The sequence below is a fragment of the Protomyctophum parallelum genome (genome assembly GCF_964188405.1).
Source record: "Protomyctophum parallelum genome assembly, chromosome: 2".
Taxonomy (NCBI): Eukaryota; Metazoa; Chordata; class Actinopteri; order Myctophiformes; family Myctophidae; genus Protomyctophum; species Protomyctophum parallelum.
Window position 1 is genome coordinate 47273313 of NC_139699.1, and position 18592 is coordinate 47291904.

Genomic DNA, 18592 nt, shown 5'->3' on the forward strand with positions numbered 1-18592 from the left:
ACAACCCACCGACTCATCCCTGTAAATAAGCCGACTTTGCTGACAAGCTTATTAAAAAAAAAAAAAAACGAACAAAAAACAAACAAGGGGATCCCTACTCTCTTTAGCTTTGACCTTGTACGGCTGTTATTTGCATGTTCCGACATCCGTCTTTTCTTTGCATGTCGTCGTTGGAATCCCTTCCCCTCCTCCTCCTTCACCCTGTCTTAAATCTTTCCATTCCCCTTCTTTTCCCTTGTTGCTCATTTTTCTGTTTGTTTTACGTGCATTTATAGTTTACACTTTTTGGTTCCCCCCCCCCAACCTTCCTTCCTTTATACAGTTTTGTTTTTCTGCGCACACGCAGCGACTGTGCAAACGTGCAATGCATATTCTCCTGACTCATTCTCTGAAAGAGAGGGACCTGATGGCCGATGGCCCCCGGTCAGGGACGTGCAACACACAAGCCCCTGCCCTTTTACCCGTCTGTAAAACAACTGCCCCTCTCCAGACCAACGGATGCGGCGTTTATACTGTGGTGAAAGAAATGCGAAACGCCACTCCTTTCCATGCCATATTATACCGGAAGGCAGCATTCAGGAGAATTGCTTTTTTTTCCCCCACCCGAAGTCTCCTGAACGTGAACACAGTATTTTGCCGCTGAACAAAATTTGTTTTCTAAATCCATGTCGCATCTCCACTAGCTTTAAAAGAGTGCTGGGTTGCGCCCCGAAAATAGCTGATCTACAAGCTACGCGACGCGTTGTGAGCTTGTAGATCTGCTATTTTCGCTATTTTCTTTTTCCTCTTACGGGATTTTAGCCCCTTGGCTATACACTCTCTGCACTGTCCCTGGCCCCCGGGGCACTCGCTCACACCTCGGCTGGGGGGGAACTGGTATCGGAGAGATCAACAACCTCTAAAAGCAATACCCATCTTCGTTTTTGGTTTTCCTCCTTTTTGTTTTTCTACTGTGGGAATCCAAGAGCACACTGAATGGACATGAGTACGGGAGCGCTATTATTGGTATAGCGAGCAGGATTTAACCACATGGCAATGTATTCAATTCCCCTTGTCGATGTTACTGTGAACAACTTCAGTGCTAAAGGAAATAAATCTGTTGGCTTTGGAAATGTGTGTGTGTGTGCGTGTGTGTGTGAGACTTGCAAGTTTATGCAAAGATGTTTATTTTAAAAAAAAAATGTACATAATATCTTACATGCTAATTATATACACAGAATTTTCAAAAACATTTTATTTATTTATTTTAATACTGGAATGGCTTTTTAACTTTAATGAGAACAATGTGGTTAGTAGTCTCAATCATTTGTGCCTGCCACCTGGTTGTTGTAGTTCACTCTCTACAGGTGGAGTACTGGTTGTTGTAGTTCACTCTCTACAGGTGAAGTACTGGTTGTTGTAGTTCACTCTCTACAGGTGGAGTACTGGTTGTTGTAGTTCACTCTCTACAGGTGGAGTACTGGTTGTTGTAGTTCACTCTCTACAGGTGGAGTACTGGTTTGTTGTAGTTCACTCTCTACAGGTGGAGTACTATGGTTGTTGTAGTTCACTCTCTACAGGTGGAGTACTATGGTTGTTGTAGTTCACTCTCTACAGGTGGAGTACTGGTTGTTGTAGTTCACTCTCTACAGGTGAAGTAGTTCACTCTCTACAGGTGAAGTACTGGTTGTTGTAGTTCACTCTCTACAGGTGGAGTACTGGTTGTTGTAGTTCACTCTCTACAGGTGAAGTACTGGTTGTTGTAGTTCACTCTCTACAGGTGGAGTACTGGTTGTTGTAGTTCACTCTCTACAGGTGAAGTACTGGTTGTTGTAGTTCACTCTCTACAGGTGGAGTACTGGTTGTTGTAGTTCACTCTCTACAGGTGGAGTACAGTTTGTAAAGTCTGTGGAGCAGTGTGGTCTCCAGGTCCCGGAGGAGGGCAGGGGACAGTCTCTCCTCTCCCTGCCCGCTGTGGGTGTCTGTTCCTGGGTAGAGCAGGTCTTCACTGGCCCCTCCGAGCAGCAGCCTGTGGAAGTCCTCTCTTTCCAGAAACGGCTCCATGTTCTGAAGGAAGAACCCTTCGCAGAACCTTTGTAGTTCCAGTGCACCGTGCCGCTACACACACACACACACACACACACACAAATACAGGTTGTACAATACACTGCTAAATTGTTATTGTCATAAGCTATACAGAAATTATACATTATGGGCTCCATTTTTGTCTCATCTTTCTAAAGCCACTATTTGGGAAATTTAGGAAGGGTAAGGGTGTTCCCCCACTAAAGTTGGTATTTTGGTTACCTGTCTAAATCCCTTAAACACCTCCGTTACCCGTTATATTATGCATAGGTGTGGTTTGGGCGTTGCAATAATTAAACAAAATTTAACCAATCACCAGTCCACGTGCCATTGCCTTTAATTATAGATCCCTTAATTATCTGTTGCCCGTTAGTGCTATATTGCTTCATAGCCGATGCCCTGAAGTCTCACTGCTGCGAGTCACAACTCGCTCAAATCCTTGCTCATTTAAAAGAATTCTAAGTTCTATGTAAACTACGAAATTAGGGCTTTCATTTGGTGTGTGCGTGCGTGTAGGCCGTCTCTACGGAACGGTATGAAGCGAAAAGAAAAGTCTGGTCAAAAAAACCCATTTGCTGCTATGCAGGGTGATCATGAACTGAAAGAGCAAATGGAAATGGAATCGCGCACAAATAACTTCTTTGACTATACAATTATATAAACACAATGGACACAAGGAAGTGGCAGGCACTCACTTCAGCTGATTATAGGAGAATTACAAAGAGATAGGAGAATAAGGAGAGATGAGGCAGCCTACTCTGTGCCTGCAGACATCTCTATTGTGTGCCGCTCTACCGAACTAATTTAGCACGGCTTACGGGTGCTTTTAAACTCCACTATCGACTTCCCAAATGTATGTGACCAAAATAGCAATTTAGGGGAAAGCATGCCAACACGCCCATGACCACACCTGTAGGAGCAAATACCGCTGTCGGCAAAACGGTGACGCGGGATGAAAATACCATTAAGGGACAGAGAAAGCTCCTATATTCGTAATTGTCGGCCAGCGGCTGAATTGCGGGCCACGCTGCGGGTAAAGTCTGAGACAAAAATGGAGCCCTATGTCTCCACATACTACTTTACTTGCACTGTGGGGGTTTGTACCAGCACTATTTAGCTATTTTCCGTTGTGCCGACAGCAACGCGCTAAATGGCCCTGAATTCATCTTGGCTGTATCGTTATAGCGTGGCACTGGCCCCCGACCCCACAGTTTTGTTGTTTTCCACATATACAAAGCTCTTACCTTAGCGGTGTGGTAGATGCTAACGGCATTATCCAGAGTCAGACTTTGTGAAAGCTGCATCTCACAGCATCTCTCCAGACCCTTGAGCTGGAAGAAACTGGCCACCGGCAGAAGCTACATACATACATACATACATACATACATACAGGACAAGCAGAGTTAGTGTTCAGACACACAACTTGAAGCTTTCTCAGCTACATTCTACTCTCCCCTAACATCATTGTTTGTGGGGCAACGGGGTGAACGCGTCTCACCTTCAGGGCGTCAGAATATGACACAGTGACGCCTTCTGTTCCTCCACAGTATAGAGATTTCATCATCATCTGAAGGGGTCAATGTAAACAGGATGACTTGATGAGTAAATCATGCATTGTTATTAAATATGACCAACTTGCACAAGATATAGTATAAAGAATACATTTGATCCAGTATCGGCATGTATGAGTCAAAGAAATATTTAAAGGGATTGTGACATTAAAAAAAAGGTTTTGGAATTGTTCTTGTTTTTTTTAGGTTTTCTAATCTCAATTGCACCCAAAAAACATGAACTTTTAACATTCAGTAGATTTTCTGTGATCTGGGGTTTTCTGGCTCAAACAGGTGCTCTGATTTGCCGGCAATAAGTGACATCACTTACTGCAAATCCCATATATGTCAATGGGATTTGCCAGCAGATGTCACTGTTTCACTGTGTTGCCTGTTTTCATTGTAGCTCAAAAGGCCCAAAAAAACCCAAAGGAAACTTCAGACCACAGAAAATCCACTGAATGTTCAAAGTTCAGGTTTTTTGGGTGTAATTGAGGTCATAAAACCTAAAAGAAAAAAGAAAAATAAATGAAAATGAATGTCATAAAACCTTTAATACTTTATGTACATGACTTTTTCGGAGAAACAAAAAATATGATGTGACTCTCCACACAATGCTGATTTAACCCATCTAGGGCGGGAACCCATTTTGGTGTTAGCATCATGTCGTGCTTTAGCTATTTAAAAATAGCAGATCTACAAGTAGTAGGTCTGCTATTTTTGAAAAATCGAAGAGCGACTGACATAGAAGACATTTTTAGAATCTGATCTCAGGTCAGAATGGAAAACTGTCAGGATGTAGAAGACATTTTTAGAATCTGATCTCAGGTCAGAATCCTACCTGGAACGTGCTGTAGCTGATATGACTGATGTGAATATTGCCTGGTTCAGGTGAGTCGCTTAGCAGGAGACGAAATCTGACCGGAGAGATAGAAAGAAGACAAACAATTCATAATGTTTTATGGCACATTGGCCATTATAGAAAATCTGAAAAGTGTACTGAAACTGAAGTATACATGCCATAACATATAGGCCAACAATCGGTGAAAATAGCAGATCTACGAGTTCACAATGTGACACGTTGAAAGCTTGTCAAGAAATCGAAGTGGGTAAGATCCTGAATGTTCATTCAACACTTTTATGTAGTTTTTATTTTTACATTTGTTTTTAAAGTTTATTTTTACACAATTCAAAGACCTAAGTTCGATTCTAAGTCATGACGGTTTTCAGAAGATCCCATGTTTCTATGTCAGTGGTGCTCAAACTATTTCATGTCAAGGACCCCAAAAAATATATGTAATTGGCCACGGACCCCAATCTGAAGATATGTAGTTCCAGGGACCCCCCAGAAGTAAATATTTGAGTGAAAAATGTTCGCTCTGAAAGAATACAGTATATTCAAAAATTCAAAACTATATTCAAAAATAGCAGACCTACAAGTGCCGCGCTACAAGCTTGTAGATCTGCTATTTTTCAATAGCTAAAGTATAACATAATGCTTTAAAACACAAAAAGAGGTTCCTGCCCAGAATGGGTTAACATTGAGGATTTTGCTGTGTTAGAAATGTATGTTATTATGAGTCACAATAGAGCGTCGCAGTCCCGCCCCCTTTCATGACGACGCCAGGCCCAGGAAATAATTCCCAATGCATTTTTCCCATAGACATTTCAAAAAGTATTCATCTAAAGACCTTATAAGCGTCGTACAAAGCCAACTCGAGTAGTGAAAAATCATGACAACAAACACAACATTTTGGACCAAACAAACAATTACAAAGAAGAAAAACAACAACAAAAAAGTGTTTTAACCTGCCGTTTTCTTCTTCTTTCTAATCATTTTGTTCTGCCCGAAATATTGTGTTTGTTGTCATGATTTGTCACAACTCGAGTTGGCTTTGTACGAGGCTTAAATGCAATTCATTGAGGGCTTATGGTAGGGGAAATAGCCAATAAGGAGTTTTTGCACAAAAAAACACCTGGACCTCTTTGGTGGGGACGTAACGACTACAAAGAAAGGTAAGAAAGCCTTCTAGCATGGAATTCTCCTTTAAAGGGTCTTTAAATAAATACTTTTTGAAATGTCTATGAGGAAAATCATTTCCTGGTCCCTGGTAAGGGGTAGGGGACTGCGACGCTCTATAAGGCTACAGGTTGGATGTGAATCCTGGGACGGCACCGACCTCTCGGAGGCAGACATCAGGAGCACCCGGTGGGAGTAGAAGGGACGGCCCTCCACCACAAACACCACGTCCGACATCTCTCTGTTGTTCAGGAAGTGACAGTCTGGGCGGAGACACATTTGGTCAAATGAAACAGATATCAGTGATATCAGACCAGTGTTGTTTTTAGAAACCTAGCTGTGTGGACAGTGATGTCCATAGGAGGTATGGAGCACTGTGTTACCTAGCTGTGTGGACAGGGTGATGTCCATAGGAGGTATGGAGCTGTGTTACCTAGCTGTGTGGACAGGGTGATGTCCATAGGAGGTATGGAGCTGTGTGGACAGGGTGATGTCCATGGGAGGTATGGAGCTGTGTTACCTAGCTGTGTGGACAGGGTGATGTCCATAGGAGGTATGGAGCTGTGTTACCTAGCTGTGTGGACAGGGTGATGTCCATAGGAGGTATGGAGCACTGTGTTACCTAGCTGTGTGGACAGGGTGATGTCCATGGGCGGTATGGGCGGAACGGGAGTCTTTCCGTAACAGTGGGAGAACACGGATGCCAACTTTCTCGTTATCACATAGTCCTACACAGAGGAGAGAAGAAAATATATAGCTTCCTAATTATCACACATTTCCAAAAGCAGAAAAAGAGCTTCCTTTGGTTAACATGAAATGTAGTCCTAAAGAGGAATAAGTAAGTGCACCAGAGTGTGTTTAGTGTGTGATTTGAAAGAAATTGAAAATGACATTCATTTTTTTGTTTTACTGCCCATTATATGAAGAATTAAGACATGCATTATTTTGTAAAATGACAACCATCTGTGTTAACTTTTTCTGGTTAGAGGACTATGAAAAACTGGAATTTTGCTTTAGGAAAAGTATTTTTGCTTTAGCAGACTTTTTATGCGAAGCATGGGAAAAAAGGCAGAATGTTTTGTTTGTGTAAAAAAAAGGAAAAAAAGAAAGAAAATAAAACTGTTTCTTGTATACACTTATGCAATATTGAAGCAATGATTTGTATGGTGTGTCCTACAATGTGGGCTGGGCGCCTTGGGTGCATGACACAAAAATAAACTAGATAAAGTGCCAATCGGCACAGGTCTCCACCAGGATTCTTCCTCAGCCTAGTGGGAATATGCGTGCACAGTTTCATCGCAATCGGACGCTGCGTTGAGGAGTTGTGGCCATTTGCTACTCCTGTAAACTGTAGGAGCCAATCGTGGCCAATCAGGATGGAATATGAGAAATCAAACAAACCTGTCTTGATCACATGACTATGGAGATCATGTGTACCGTGAAATTTGGATAAAATCTGAAGGAGTAATAATAGAAAATGTGTTTTACATATGTCGGCCTCCTGGTGGCGCTATAAAGAGCAGATGTGAAAAATTCCAGACAAAGGTTTTTCCTTGGCCTCTAGGGAGTTGGCATACAAAGTTATCCACAGATCCGTGCAGTTAGAGGTAAAAACACTTTTGGGCCAGTTATAGCGCCACCTTGAGGCTGAGTTGAAATTGTTCATGTGGCATTTCGTCCTCGGCCTAGTGGGAATGTGGGTGCACAATTTCACGGAAATCACGCGATGTGTTCATGATTTGCAGCATTTTGTTTGAAGCTGAGCACTCCTGTGAATTTTGGAAGCCAATCTTAACCAATCAGGATGGAGTCTGAGAAATCTGAAAGACCGGTTTGGTTGAATGGCTCTAGAGAGACTGTGTACCAATTTGCGTGATGTTTGGACAAAATCTGTAGGTGTACTGTGCAAAAACTTGTTTTGCACAAAGCGGCCTCCTGGTGGCGCTATAACAGGCCGTTCTGGAAAGTTTGGGGCAGAGGTTCATGGTTGGCATCCAGGGAGTGTGTGTGCAAAATTTGGCATCGACCGGGTTAACGGTGGCCGAGATTAGCTGCTCACGGACGGACGGACGGACACACGGACGGACGGACACACGGACGGACGGACACACGGACGGACGGAGTGCAAAACATACTCTCCCCCATGCCTTCGGCTGGTGGAGACAATAATCTATCTATCTACAGCATGGGTTTTCAACAGGTGGTCCGTGGACCACTGGTGGTCCGTGGAGGTATTGCATGTGGTCCCTGACCATGCATTTTGTAGGATTTGTTGATTTGTTTTAAATGTTCTTTCCACTAGTTGAGAAACCGTGAACTGAATGGCCTGGTGACCTATGATGAGTCCATCCATGTAGTCATTTACTGACAAGTTGGAGTTCAAGAAATTCAACAGAAAAAGGGAGTTAAGAATCTCAAGAAGGGGTTAGTGCACCGGATTGTCTGGTTGAGTCATTATTATTAGGACATTTTACCAGTAGTAGTCAACGGTTGAGAAACAGTGGGAGGTATACACATATATGGGATGCATAGCAAGTGTTAATTTACAAAAAAAAGCACTAATCTTAGGCCATATCCCCACCCAACACAATAGTGGTCCCCAGGTTGATTCTAAGTCAGGGTGGTGGTCCCTTGTTCACAATCGGTTGAAAACTGATTGTGATACTCTACAGTATCTATCTGCACCACAAAATACGTTCTCACTAGTGTCGACCAAAGACAGCAGGTGAAGACTTGAAGTTGATATATACGCCTAACGGAACGCTTTAACAGCGGGCGACAGCCAGGCGAATTTTCCGGAAGTGAAAGCATTATTTGTAGGGATGCACCGAAAGGGAAATTCTTGGCCCCCAAACCGAATACCGAGTAATAGGAAACAGTTGGCCGAAAACCGAATACCGAATATCCGAATATGATTAATATTATATATCTTTTTTCCTATACCATTGCTGTCCATAAAACATTTATTCTGCACTTTTGAATGCATTAATAGCATAAACTATTCAGTGATACATTTTCTGCCTATTCGGTGCCAAAACCGAATAGGCATTTTCTGCTGAATATTTTCTGCGGTCGAATATTCGGTGCATCACTAATTATTTGTCTATGGGACAAATATCGACTGCCGGCGATAGCAGGCGAACAGGCGGAGGCACGTCGCCCGAAAAGATAAAAATAATTCATCTTTTTGGGCGATTGGGTGATATGTGTCGGGCCGATGCTCACCCGCTGCTAAAACGCACTATAATTAGTTATAATTTAGCTATTGAAAAATAGCAGATCTACAAGCTCATAGCACACCACCGAGTGGCGCGCTTCGAGCTTGTAGGTCTGCTATTTCTTTTAAATCGTTAAAATGTGGCACAAATCATTGAATATATATTTATTATTTATTTTAATATATATCATTGAGTGAACATTTTTAACTAAAATATTTGCTTCTGAGGGGTCCCTGAAACGACATATTTTGAGATGGGGGTCCGTGGCCCAATAGAGATAACTCTGGGGGTCCTTGACATGAAAAAGGTTGAGCACCACTGACATAGAAACATAGGTTTTTCAGAAATATATTAGGATTTAGAAGCCTTTTTTTTTATCGACCTCAGTCCAAAATGGGTTTTAATCATCCTGTTGGGATCAACAACTACCGATGCGGCGTACATTATCCTGCTTATTACACAGATACTGTATCTATCTATAATGCACCACGTCTCTGTGTGTACGTCTGTAATCCAACGTAACTCGAGAACCGTTCGTCCCACCCACTTCAAGTTCAACGCACGTGTTCCACCCCACCACAGGGAGTGCAGTGCCTGCACTGTGTATCCCACCTTGAGTTGGTGGGATACACCGTTGTCCAGAACCAGCACAAAAGCCTCTGCCCAGGCTCTGGACAGGGCCCAAATTAGCCAATTATTGATCACACCTGATCACCCTTAGATCTCCATATGAAGCTGGCCTGTTCTGACATCACAATGGTGATGCACAACCCCGTGCAGCTGGGCTTTAACATTGAGCGCTCGGTTGCACTTCCGCATTTGGGCACCAAAATTTGGTGGGGGGAAAAGGGTTAAACGGAACCAATTTCCGCTTACTGCATTGTGTAAACAATGCAGTAAGCGGACATTGGTTCCGTTCTATATATTAATTCCGTTCGCTCTGAAAGAATATATAGTAAATATATATAATATATAATAAAGATTTACGCCACATTTTCACGATTTTTCAAATATTGCAGACCTACAAGCTCGTAGCGCGGCACTGAAAATAGCTTGTAGATCTGCTATTTTTCCAATAGCTAAAAGTATAACACAATGCTTTAAAACACCAAATGGATTAACCACCAAGGCGAATTGACCAATCGGAATCAAGCATTCAACCAAGCTGTGTGACAATAATACGTGTATTATGGCGGTGCTATTGTACCTTGCTGGTGACGAGCATGCTGAACATGAGGGGGAGGCCTGTGGAGATGAGCTCCTGGCTGTAGTCCTCGGCCCTGACGGTGGAGAACTCTGTGAGGAGGGAGAGGATCAGCTCATCCCTGGACAGCTTCTGACAGCTCTGGAGAGTCTCCAGCCACACATGGAGCCTCCATGGAACTCCTGGACAAGAGGAGGAGAAGGAGGAGGAATGTTATAGCACACATGGAGCCTCTATGGAACTCCTGGGCAGAGGAGGAGAAGGAGGAGGAATTTTATAGCACACATGGAGCCTCTATGTGTGCCAAGAGTCTTATTATCATCTAGCCATGGTTCATGACTCTCGTATTTCATACAAGAGTCATGGCGCAACTGCAGCCTGTTTTACGCGATCGCTACATTTACAATTATAACGTATATATATAAACATTCCGATTTCAAATATAAAGTACTCACAATTTGTCCCACGGGTGTTAGTTAGTTGCTGCACCAGCGATTAGCATTTTTATCCGAGCTGTTATTTTGCCATTGGCTTTCAACTACGCGCCCCTATCGGTCGGGAGGAGAGTGGCACTGGGTGTGTTCGATATAGGCACGCTGACCCCCCTGCCAATACAGACTAATAGGCGAGTGCGCTCCCGGTGTGCAACTGTGGATTTCCCAAACGAACCCCGTCTGAAAAAAGTAGCCGGGGCGCTCGGATAAAAATGCTTTTTATTAAAGAACGCGGAATGCAGCAGTGCTAAGCCCCCAGAAGCCAATATTTTAGTTAAAAATGTTCGCTCTGAAATATATATATTCAAAGATTTACGCCACATTTTCACGACTTTTCAAAAATAGCAGACCTACAAGCTTGTAGCGTGCCACTCGGTGGCGCGCTATGAGCTTGTAGATCTGCTATTTTTCAATAGCTAAAGTAGAACAGAATGCTTAAAACACAAAGGGGTTACTTCCCGCCAAAATGGGTTAACCCTTCTCCCTAAACTAATTTGCTAATTTTTTCCACTATTTAAAAAAAAACCTTTTAAAACAATTCAAATAGCTGATCTACAAGCTCACAATGTCTCGATGTAGATCGGCTATAGTTGAACTATTTTCAAAAGTGTTTTTCAAAATAGTAAAAAAAATTGCAAATACGTTAAGGGGATAAGGGTGGCGCAAGATGGAGCCCTAAACACTCAAAGCTGGACATAGCCCTCAAAAAAGAATTAAAATCCGCCTACTAGATGACGGCAGACTGCTGCAGATCAACATATGGAGTGAATTCTGTACTGGCCATATATATGGAGCGTGTCTTGAGCGTACAGGGTTTGATGAGGTCAACATAATGGAATGTCAGAACAGGTCAGCTCCATAATATAGCGTATGAAACCTAGCCGAAATCACCAGTACTCCCACTTCTCAGATACACACTTACTTACTCCGAGAATCTATCGTCTCTTCCGGGTGGTGGTGTAGTGATATGTGGTATAGGAACTGATAATGCGCAGCACGCAGCCCGGACCGATATCTATGTAACACCTAGCTCCGAATATGCCGGTTCTGTAAACAACTATTCTCAAGTAAAGTTTCAGTCCAGTCTTAACAACCCAGTGTCTTCTTCTTTATACCAATAACGCTTCATGGCGGCAGCGGCGGTTCCATGAAAATCTGGCCATTTTGTTCTGAAGTTATGCAACAAACACCAAACAGTCCGGATAATTAATTTGCGGTTGCAGTTGCGGGCGACCAAAAACTCCATCCGCAGGTCTCTATTCTGTATTTAAGTCCGACGTCATTTTGTAGTCCTATACGCTACGTTACGTCCGGGTCCAAGTGGCACCAGCTCCCGTCCGCATCTCATTGTAAATAGAATATCTAAACGCGTGAATCTTTTTTACAATGACGTTATTTATCAGAAAGGAAGCCATTGAGGGTTAAAATGTGTCTTAATGCTTCCAACTCGAGTAGAATTATTATTGTTCTGTACAAGTGTCCATGAAAAAGAAAATATATGTTGTGGAGACAAAGACTATTATTATCATTATTATTGAAGGTGGTAAAACAGTCCATTTGCTCAGTACAATATTTCGGGGGCATATTTAGAATGTGTGCAGGCTTGAGTATGTTGAATCTAGTTTGCATTCATGAGGATTTAGTTGACACAATGAAATACAATGGCGATAGTATTCAGTGTGGGGCAGGCGGCCTGTCACAGCCAGATTTGGGAGAGCAGCAGCTTTGTTTTTGCGAGGAAAGCGGTAAAATTAGACTTTCGTGGTTGTTTTTGTCTCAGATTAAGTCCAATGGAGCGTCACAGCGACACAAAAGTAGGACCCGGAAGTACCTCTGGATGGGGCGGCGCTCACGTCAGGGCTAAAATACTGCATTGCGTACCCATTGCTCTGAGCTCCATGGTGACATCCAGGTAGCCATGCTCTAAAATACTGCATTGCGTACCCATTGCTCTGAGCTCCATGGTGACATCCAGGTAGCCATGCTCTGCGCTGTAGTAGGCGGCCTGTTGCAGAGCCCTCGTCCTGGCCTTGCAGAGCCTGGGGGGAGCCGGGCTGGCCGGAGCACTGGTGAGGGTGGACGTCTGTCTGAGAGCGTCGCCTTCCTCCGCCTCCTCCACCACTCCTTCGGCCAACATCTCCTCCAGAGAAAGGATGTCGTCCTTCCTCTGCTGTGGCTGCAGCAGCAGCCTCCTCAGCACATTTCTGTACAAGAAGACACCATGCAGTGTTGATTTCGTCGACTAAACCTATAAGATGCAAAAATGTTCGGCGACTACCTTTTTTTTCCTCCCCAAGACTTTAAGCTATGCTGACTAAAACTGAGACTAAATATACTGACAATAAATAAAAACTAGACTAGTGGACAAGAGATCCAGTATAAGTCATTTTACAATTAGTTGCTTGCTGAAAACAACGCAACGCGTTGTGAGCTTGTAGATCGTGAAAGAATCTGTCATTACGACGGCATCAAGGCCCGCCAAAATACAATTTGTTCGGCTAAATCAACTGTAGATTTAGTCGACTAAACTCATATGATATTTAGTAGACTGAAACTCGACTAAAACATTCCAGGTGACTAAAATGTGACTAAAACTAAATTAAAACTATTCAAGAGACTAAATCTAAAATCAAAAATTGCTGCCAAAAACGACACTGCAAGACACCATGAATCCCAAAGGTGAGATGATTCAATGTCCCGACAAAACATAAGACTAAAAGAATGATTAATTAATTATTAATTATTAGACCACCTATCCTATACTGTACACACACAGCTAATTCTGGAGGGTTAATTTAAGGTGCACAGTTTGTAGCAAAGCTTGTAAATGAGCTAATAGCTAAAGAGACCTTTTGATTGTACAGTGTGTGGCAAAAGCTTGTAAAAGAAAATCTTTTAACCTGTACTTTTTGTGGATAAAGCGCTCAAACTTTCTTTCTTCTCCTGCCTTCATCACATTACCAAGCTCTATCTATCTCTTCTTTTCCCTTTCTTTGTTTTTACTGGAAAAATAACACAATGAGAACTATACGTACAAAAACTAATTTCACCCACTTTTTCCCCCCTGTAAAACTGTGATGTGACAATAAAGCTGATTCTGATTAAAGTCTGAGAGTGTAAAAGTGGTCAGAATGAGGCTGGTTATTATTATTATTATTATTATTATCATCCCATTTAGACCTGAGGGCGATTCTACAAATGCCTTCTAAATCCTGACGGTTTTATGAAAAACCTTTCTATTATGTCAGTGGTTTCTCAAACATTTTCATGTCAACAAGGACCCCCAAAATTATATAATTGGCCGCCGGTACCACCATCTGAAAATATGTTGTTCCAGCCAGGGACCCCACCGCAGAAGCAAAGATTTTAGTTAAAAAACGGTCGCTCTGAATATTATTATTCAAAGATTTGCGCCACATTTTTACGATGTTTCAGAGATTGTAGAGATAGCTACAAGCTTGTATATCTGCTATTTTTCCAATAGCTAAAAGTATAACATAATGCTTTGGGCGGGAACCCCTTTTGGTGTTTTAAACATTATGTTATAATTTAGCTATTGAAAAATAGCAGATCTACAAGCTCATAACAAGCCACCAAGTGGCGCGCTACGAGCTTGTATAGGTCTGCTATTTTTGAAAAATCGTGAAAATATTTATTTCAGAAAACTGGAGGATATAGAAGACTTTTTTTTAATTTTGACGTCAGGCCTAAATGGGTTAAAACACCAAAAGGGGTTCCCGCCCCAGAATGGATTTAGTAGTGAGTAGTAGCATTCATTAGTAGAAGTGTTCACACCTGTGTCCGTGTGCAGCAGCGTAGCTGAAACAGTTCATGTCCTCGTACAGCGGTGATGTCAGAGAGCTCCCATGATGCACCCTGAGCAGAGGGTCTGCTCCGTGGGCTAAGAGCAGGCTCACCATCTCGTAGTAACCTTAAAGAGAGGGAGAACGAACGTGTTCAATCAGCCATCAGATGTACTGTACAGTACTACAGTAGTAGGCCTACTGTACATGTGTTCATTTGTTTGACACATGGTGAATTCCGAAGGGCCGTGGCAATGGTATTGTATAGAACTTATGGTTTCATTAACCCATTTAGGCCTGACGTCGAAAAAAAAAAAAAAAGTGCGCTCTGAAAGAATATATATTCAAAGATTTGTGCCGCATTTTTACGATTTTTCAAAAATAGCAGACCTACAATCTCGTAGCGCGCCACTCGGTGGCGCGCTATGAGCTTGTAGATCTGCTATTTTCCAATAGCTAAAGTATAACATAATGCTTAGGTAAAACACCAAAAGGGGTTCCCGTCCTTAAATAAGGGGTCCCTGCGTGATTGTCATGGGTACAGTTGATTTAGTCTAAATGCCGTCGTAATGACTTGCAGATCTTTGTGTAGGAATAGTATAGGTAATATACAGATTTTCTCGTCAACATATGGCTTAAATTCTCCATTCATTGTCAACGATTGTGTATAAGACGAAAATCTACACTAATAGCTGAATATATATTGGAGGGGGGGTTCAGAGTTGGGCAAAATTATAATGCCTAAAATAACTGAATTTGAGGTTAAGTGTGAACACTAGGGGTGGCATTTGCCAATCCCCCTGAGACCCCAAATGACACCCCTGCACTTGCTCCTTCCTTCCACAAGGAGGCAGCAGCCGTCCTCACCAGCTTCTGTGCGTGCGTGTGCATGCGTGCGCGTTTGTGTGTCCATCCACCTGCAGCAGAAGCCAGCTGGAGTGGAGTCTCGGCACAGCTGTCCTGATTGTCCATCATGGCTCCTCCCTCCACGTCTGCCCCCGCCTCCAACAACAGCTATAACGGCACAAGAAAAGCCTGAGTTATATACTTCTACTATACTTATACTTATAGTATAAGTACTTATACTTTATACTCATACTCCTTTCCTCCGAGGTGGAAAGCCTGGTGAGGTGGAGGTTATATTGGGTTATGCGTGACGTCGCGTCACAACCAGGATTTTCACCGCAGAGGAAAGAAAGCCTGGTATTCAATCTAAACTGAGCCACGTGATCCGGTTTTAGAAAAGAATCACACCCGTGTGAAGTGAGGGGCGCTCTTATCATTATACATCATCTCATGAACAACTGAATTCATGTGATGGGCTTGTCTACATGTGACGTACATTTTCCCTTCATTGTCAATGGGCATTTAATGTTTATGTCGCCACACATTTACGTCATATTTGAGGCACGTATGACCTAATTTCTCCTTTCATTGTCATTGGTAAAATATGAGACGTGAGGGAAGAAAAGCTGTATATAGGAGCTGGGCTCCTCAAAAATAAGGAAGAATCATGTTTGGGTGGTGTGTCGTATTTTTGTTACCCACATGATGTGAATCAATTTGTTTAATCTCAATACAGTGGTGGGGAGACACTCACTGTCTAATGGCAATGCCATTACTTTATTTTCAACCTATATGTTCATTCATTGAGCTGATTTAGCAGAAAATAGATATGGCTATCAAAGTACTATACCTTATTTTGTATGATAATGTGCAACTCAAAAGAAAAACATTGGCATTAAACTAACCTTAACCTAAAGAAAACTGCCTGCTGAGAATTTCGTCAACAAATAAAAACTAGACTAAAATGTTAGGAAGGGACTAGTGGACAAGAGATCCAGTATAAGTCATTTTACAATTATTTGCATGCTGAAAATAGCCAATCTACAAGCCCACAACGTGTCGCAGCGCGATGCGTTGTGAGCTTGTACATCGGCTATTAGCTTGTAGCTTGTAGATCGGCTATTTTCAGTGAAAAATTTTCAAGTGAAAAAAAAAACAGTCATCACGACGGCATCAAGGCCCGCCAAAATACATTTTGTTCGACTAAATCAACTATAGATTTAGTCGAATAAAACTAGACTAACACTAAAACATTCCGGGTGACTAAAATGTGACTAAAACTAAATGAGACTATGACTAAAACTCAAATCAAAATGTGCTGCCTATATAAAACAACACTGTAGCAGAGAGTGGTCGTATATACCTGAGCCACGGAGAGGTGCCCGTGCAGCACGGCGAAGGTGAGCGCCACCCAGCGTCTGCTGCCAGGGTGGACGCACGGATGTCTGGGAGAACAGCCTGGGATCTGAAGCAACACAGGAGTGAAACGGTCAAACATATAGAACTGTATCAGTGTTGTTTTTGGCAGCAGACTTTTAGTCCATGGGCTCCATTTTCGTCACCGCTATAAACCCCTTATCCCTAAACGTAAAGGTGTCAGCGGTGGCTGAACGGTTTGCGGAGCGTCTTGATATCGGAAGGTCGCTAGTTCGTATCCCCGGACCGGCACGTTAAAATTGGACAAGGCATTGAACCCCTACCATGAAATGTTCTATGAGCAGGGCCTGGCTGTAAACAAGTTCTTGAGCTTAGTCCAGTTACCCTGGGTAAACATAGTACCTTTCCTTTCCTTCTTTGCCTTTTTTGACTATTTTGCTAAACTATTTTTGAATAGTTAAAATGGCCGCCAGTCTACAAGCTCACAACGTGTCAATGTAGACTGGCTAGTTGAACTATTCAATTTTGTTTTTGAAAATAGTAAAAAAAAAAAAAAAAAAAAGCAAAGAAGTTTAGGGAAGGGGTTTAGCGGTGACGGAAATGGAGCCCCTAGTCTCTTGAATAGTTTTAATTTAGTTTTAGTCACATTTTAGTCACCTGGGATGTTTTAGTGTTAGTCTAGTTTTAGTCGACTAAATATCATAAGATTTTAGTTGGCTAAATCTAGTTGATTTAGTTGACTAAAATGTATTTTGGCGCGCCTTGATGCCATCGTAATGGCTGATTTTACACTTGATTTTACACAACGTGTCGCTCTGCAATGTAAAATGACTTATACTGGATCTCTTGTCCACTAGTCCCTTCCTAACATTTTAATCTATTTTTTAGCTGATGACGAAATTGTCAATATCTGTAGTCTTTTTTTTGTAATCATAGCTTAGTTTTCATCTAGTTTCCCATTTAGTTTTTGTCAGTGGAAAAACATGTGGCTCACCAGTCTGTAATACTTCTCATAGTGATTTCTGGGAAGGTACTGTATACATAGCAATAGCATTGCTGCGGTACTAGTAGCTTTCACTCCATTCATAACCCCATACCAAAACACACTTTCAGACGAAATACCGAAAATGGTGAGCATAGCTCAGTCAATATTTTTCTCAGAAAAGTTTTCATGAAAGATGTAACTGTTGATGTCACAACTAAGTCACAACTACTGTAGATCATCATTTGAGTGGACTGGCCTCTTCACAAAGGTTTCTACTGTAAATAACCTAAAGATTGAATACTATGTTTACATTCTAAGGAAATGTATTATGAAATGTAATAAACAAAAATGTATGTGTGTAATGCATAAGATAACTTACTTAACCATTACATACATGAATATCACATCACCATCAAGTTTTTTGTAAAGCACGTCCCACTGGGAGGAGACCCCGGGGCAGACCAAGGCGCAGTTGGAGGAAACACATCGACTCACTGGCCTCGGAACGTCTCGGAATCCCCCAGGAGGAAGTCACTAATGTTGCTCTGGAGAGGGAAGTCTGGACCACTCTGGTGGAGCTGTTGCCCCCGCGACCCGACTACGGATATGCGGTTGAAGATGAATGGATGGATGCAAAGAATCTCTATGGCTTCATTCATTCATCCATTCATTCAATTTTTTGACCTACAGTAAGTGGGACAAATTGAATATCATGCCGTTTCCACCCCTAGTTCGTGTAGTCTGTTAGCTAGGACCCCACATGTACCATATTGGAGGAATAATTCCCCTTATATGGGAAGGTATTCAGATAGATAATTTATTTGTCCTTTCGGAAATTTGTTTTGTGCCAAGCAGTCAGATCAGATACAGAAAACATACACAAACAAACAGATCACATGACAGTACAGTACATTGACGATAAAGAAAAGATGCCAACAGAAGGCCACCAGTCATAGTTCCAAGAGGCATCACATCACACTGTATGCACGGTAACCGAGATGGGGCCTGCTTGTTCATAAGTCCTATAGACC

General features: G+C 42.3%; 1 protein-coding gene across 3 annotated transcripts in view; it reads right to left on the reverse strand.

The window, feature by feature from the left end:
* Nucleotides 1-1766: 1766 nt before the first annotated feature.
* Nucleotides 1767-18592, reverse strand: part of abtb2a (ankyrin repeat and BTB (POZ) domain containing 2a) — a 51427-nt gene continuing 34601 nt past the window's right edge. For all 3 annotated transcript variants that reach the window (XM_083759890.1, XM_083759891.1, XM_083759889.1), the window contains 11 exons: nucleotides 16563-16664; nucleotides 15271-15367; nucleotides 14346-14481; nucleotides 12495-12754; nucleotides 10060-10238; nucleotides 6257-6362; nucleotides 5795-5897; nucleotides 4456-4531; nucleotides 3563-3631; nucleotides 3309-3422; nucleotides 1767-2097 (listed from right to left, as the gene is read on the reverse strand). In XM_083759890.1, coding sequence (XP_083616016.1) covers nucleotides 1852-2097; nucleotides 3309-3422; nucleotides 3563-3631; nucleotides 4456-4531; nucleotides 5795-5897; nucleotides 6257-6362; nucleotides 10060-10238; nucleotides 12495-12754; nucleotides 14346-14481; nucleotides 15271-15367; nucleotides 16563-16664 — 1488 coding nt within the window. In that variant the 3' untranslated portion in view covers nucleotides 1767-1851. The remainder of the gene's footprint in view (nucleotides 2098-3308; nucleotides 3423-3562; nucleotides 3632-4455; nucleotides 4532-5794; nucleotides 5898-6256; nucleotides 6363-10059; nucleotides 10239-12494; nucleotides 12755-14345; nucleotides 14482-15270; nucleotides 15368-16562; nucleotides 16665-18592) is intronic.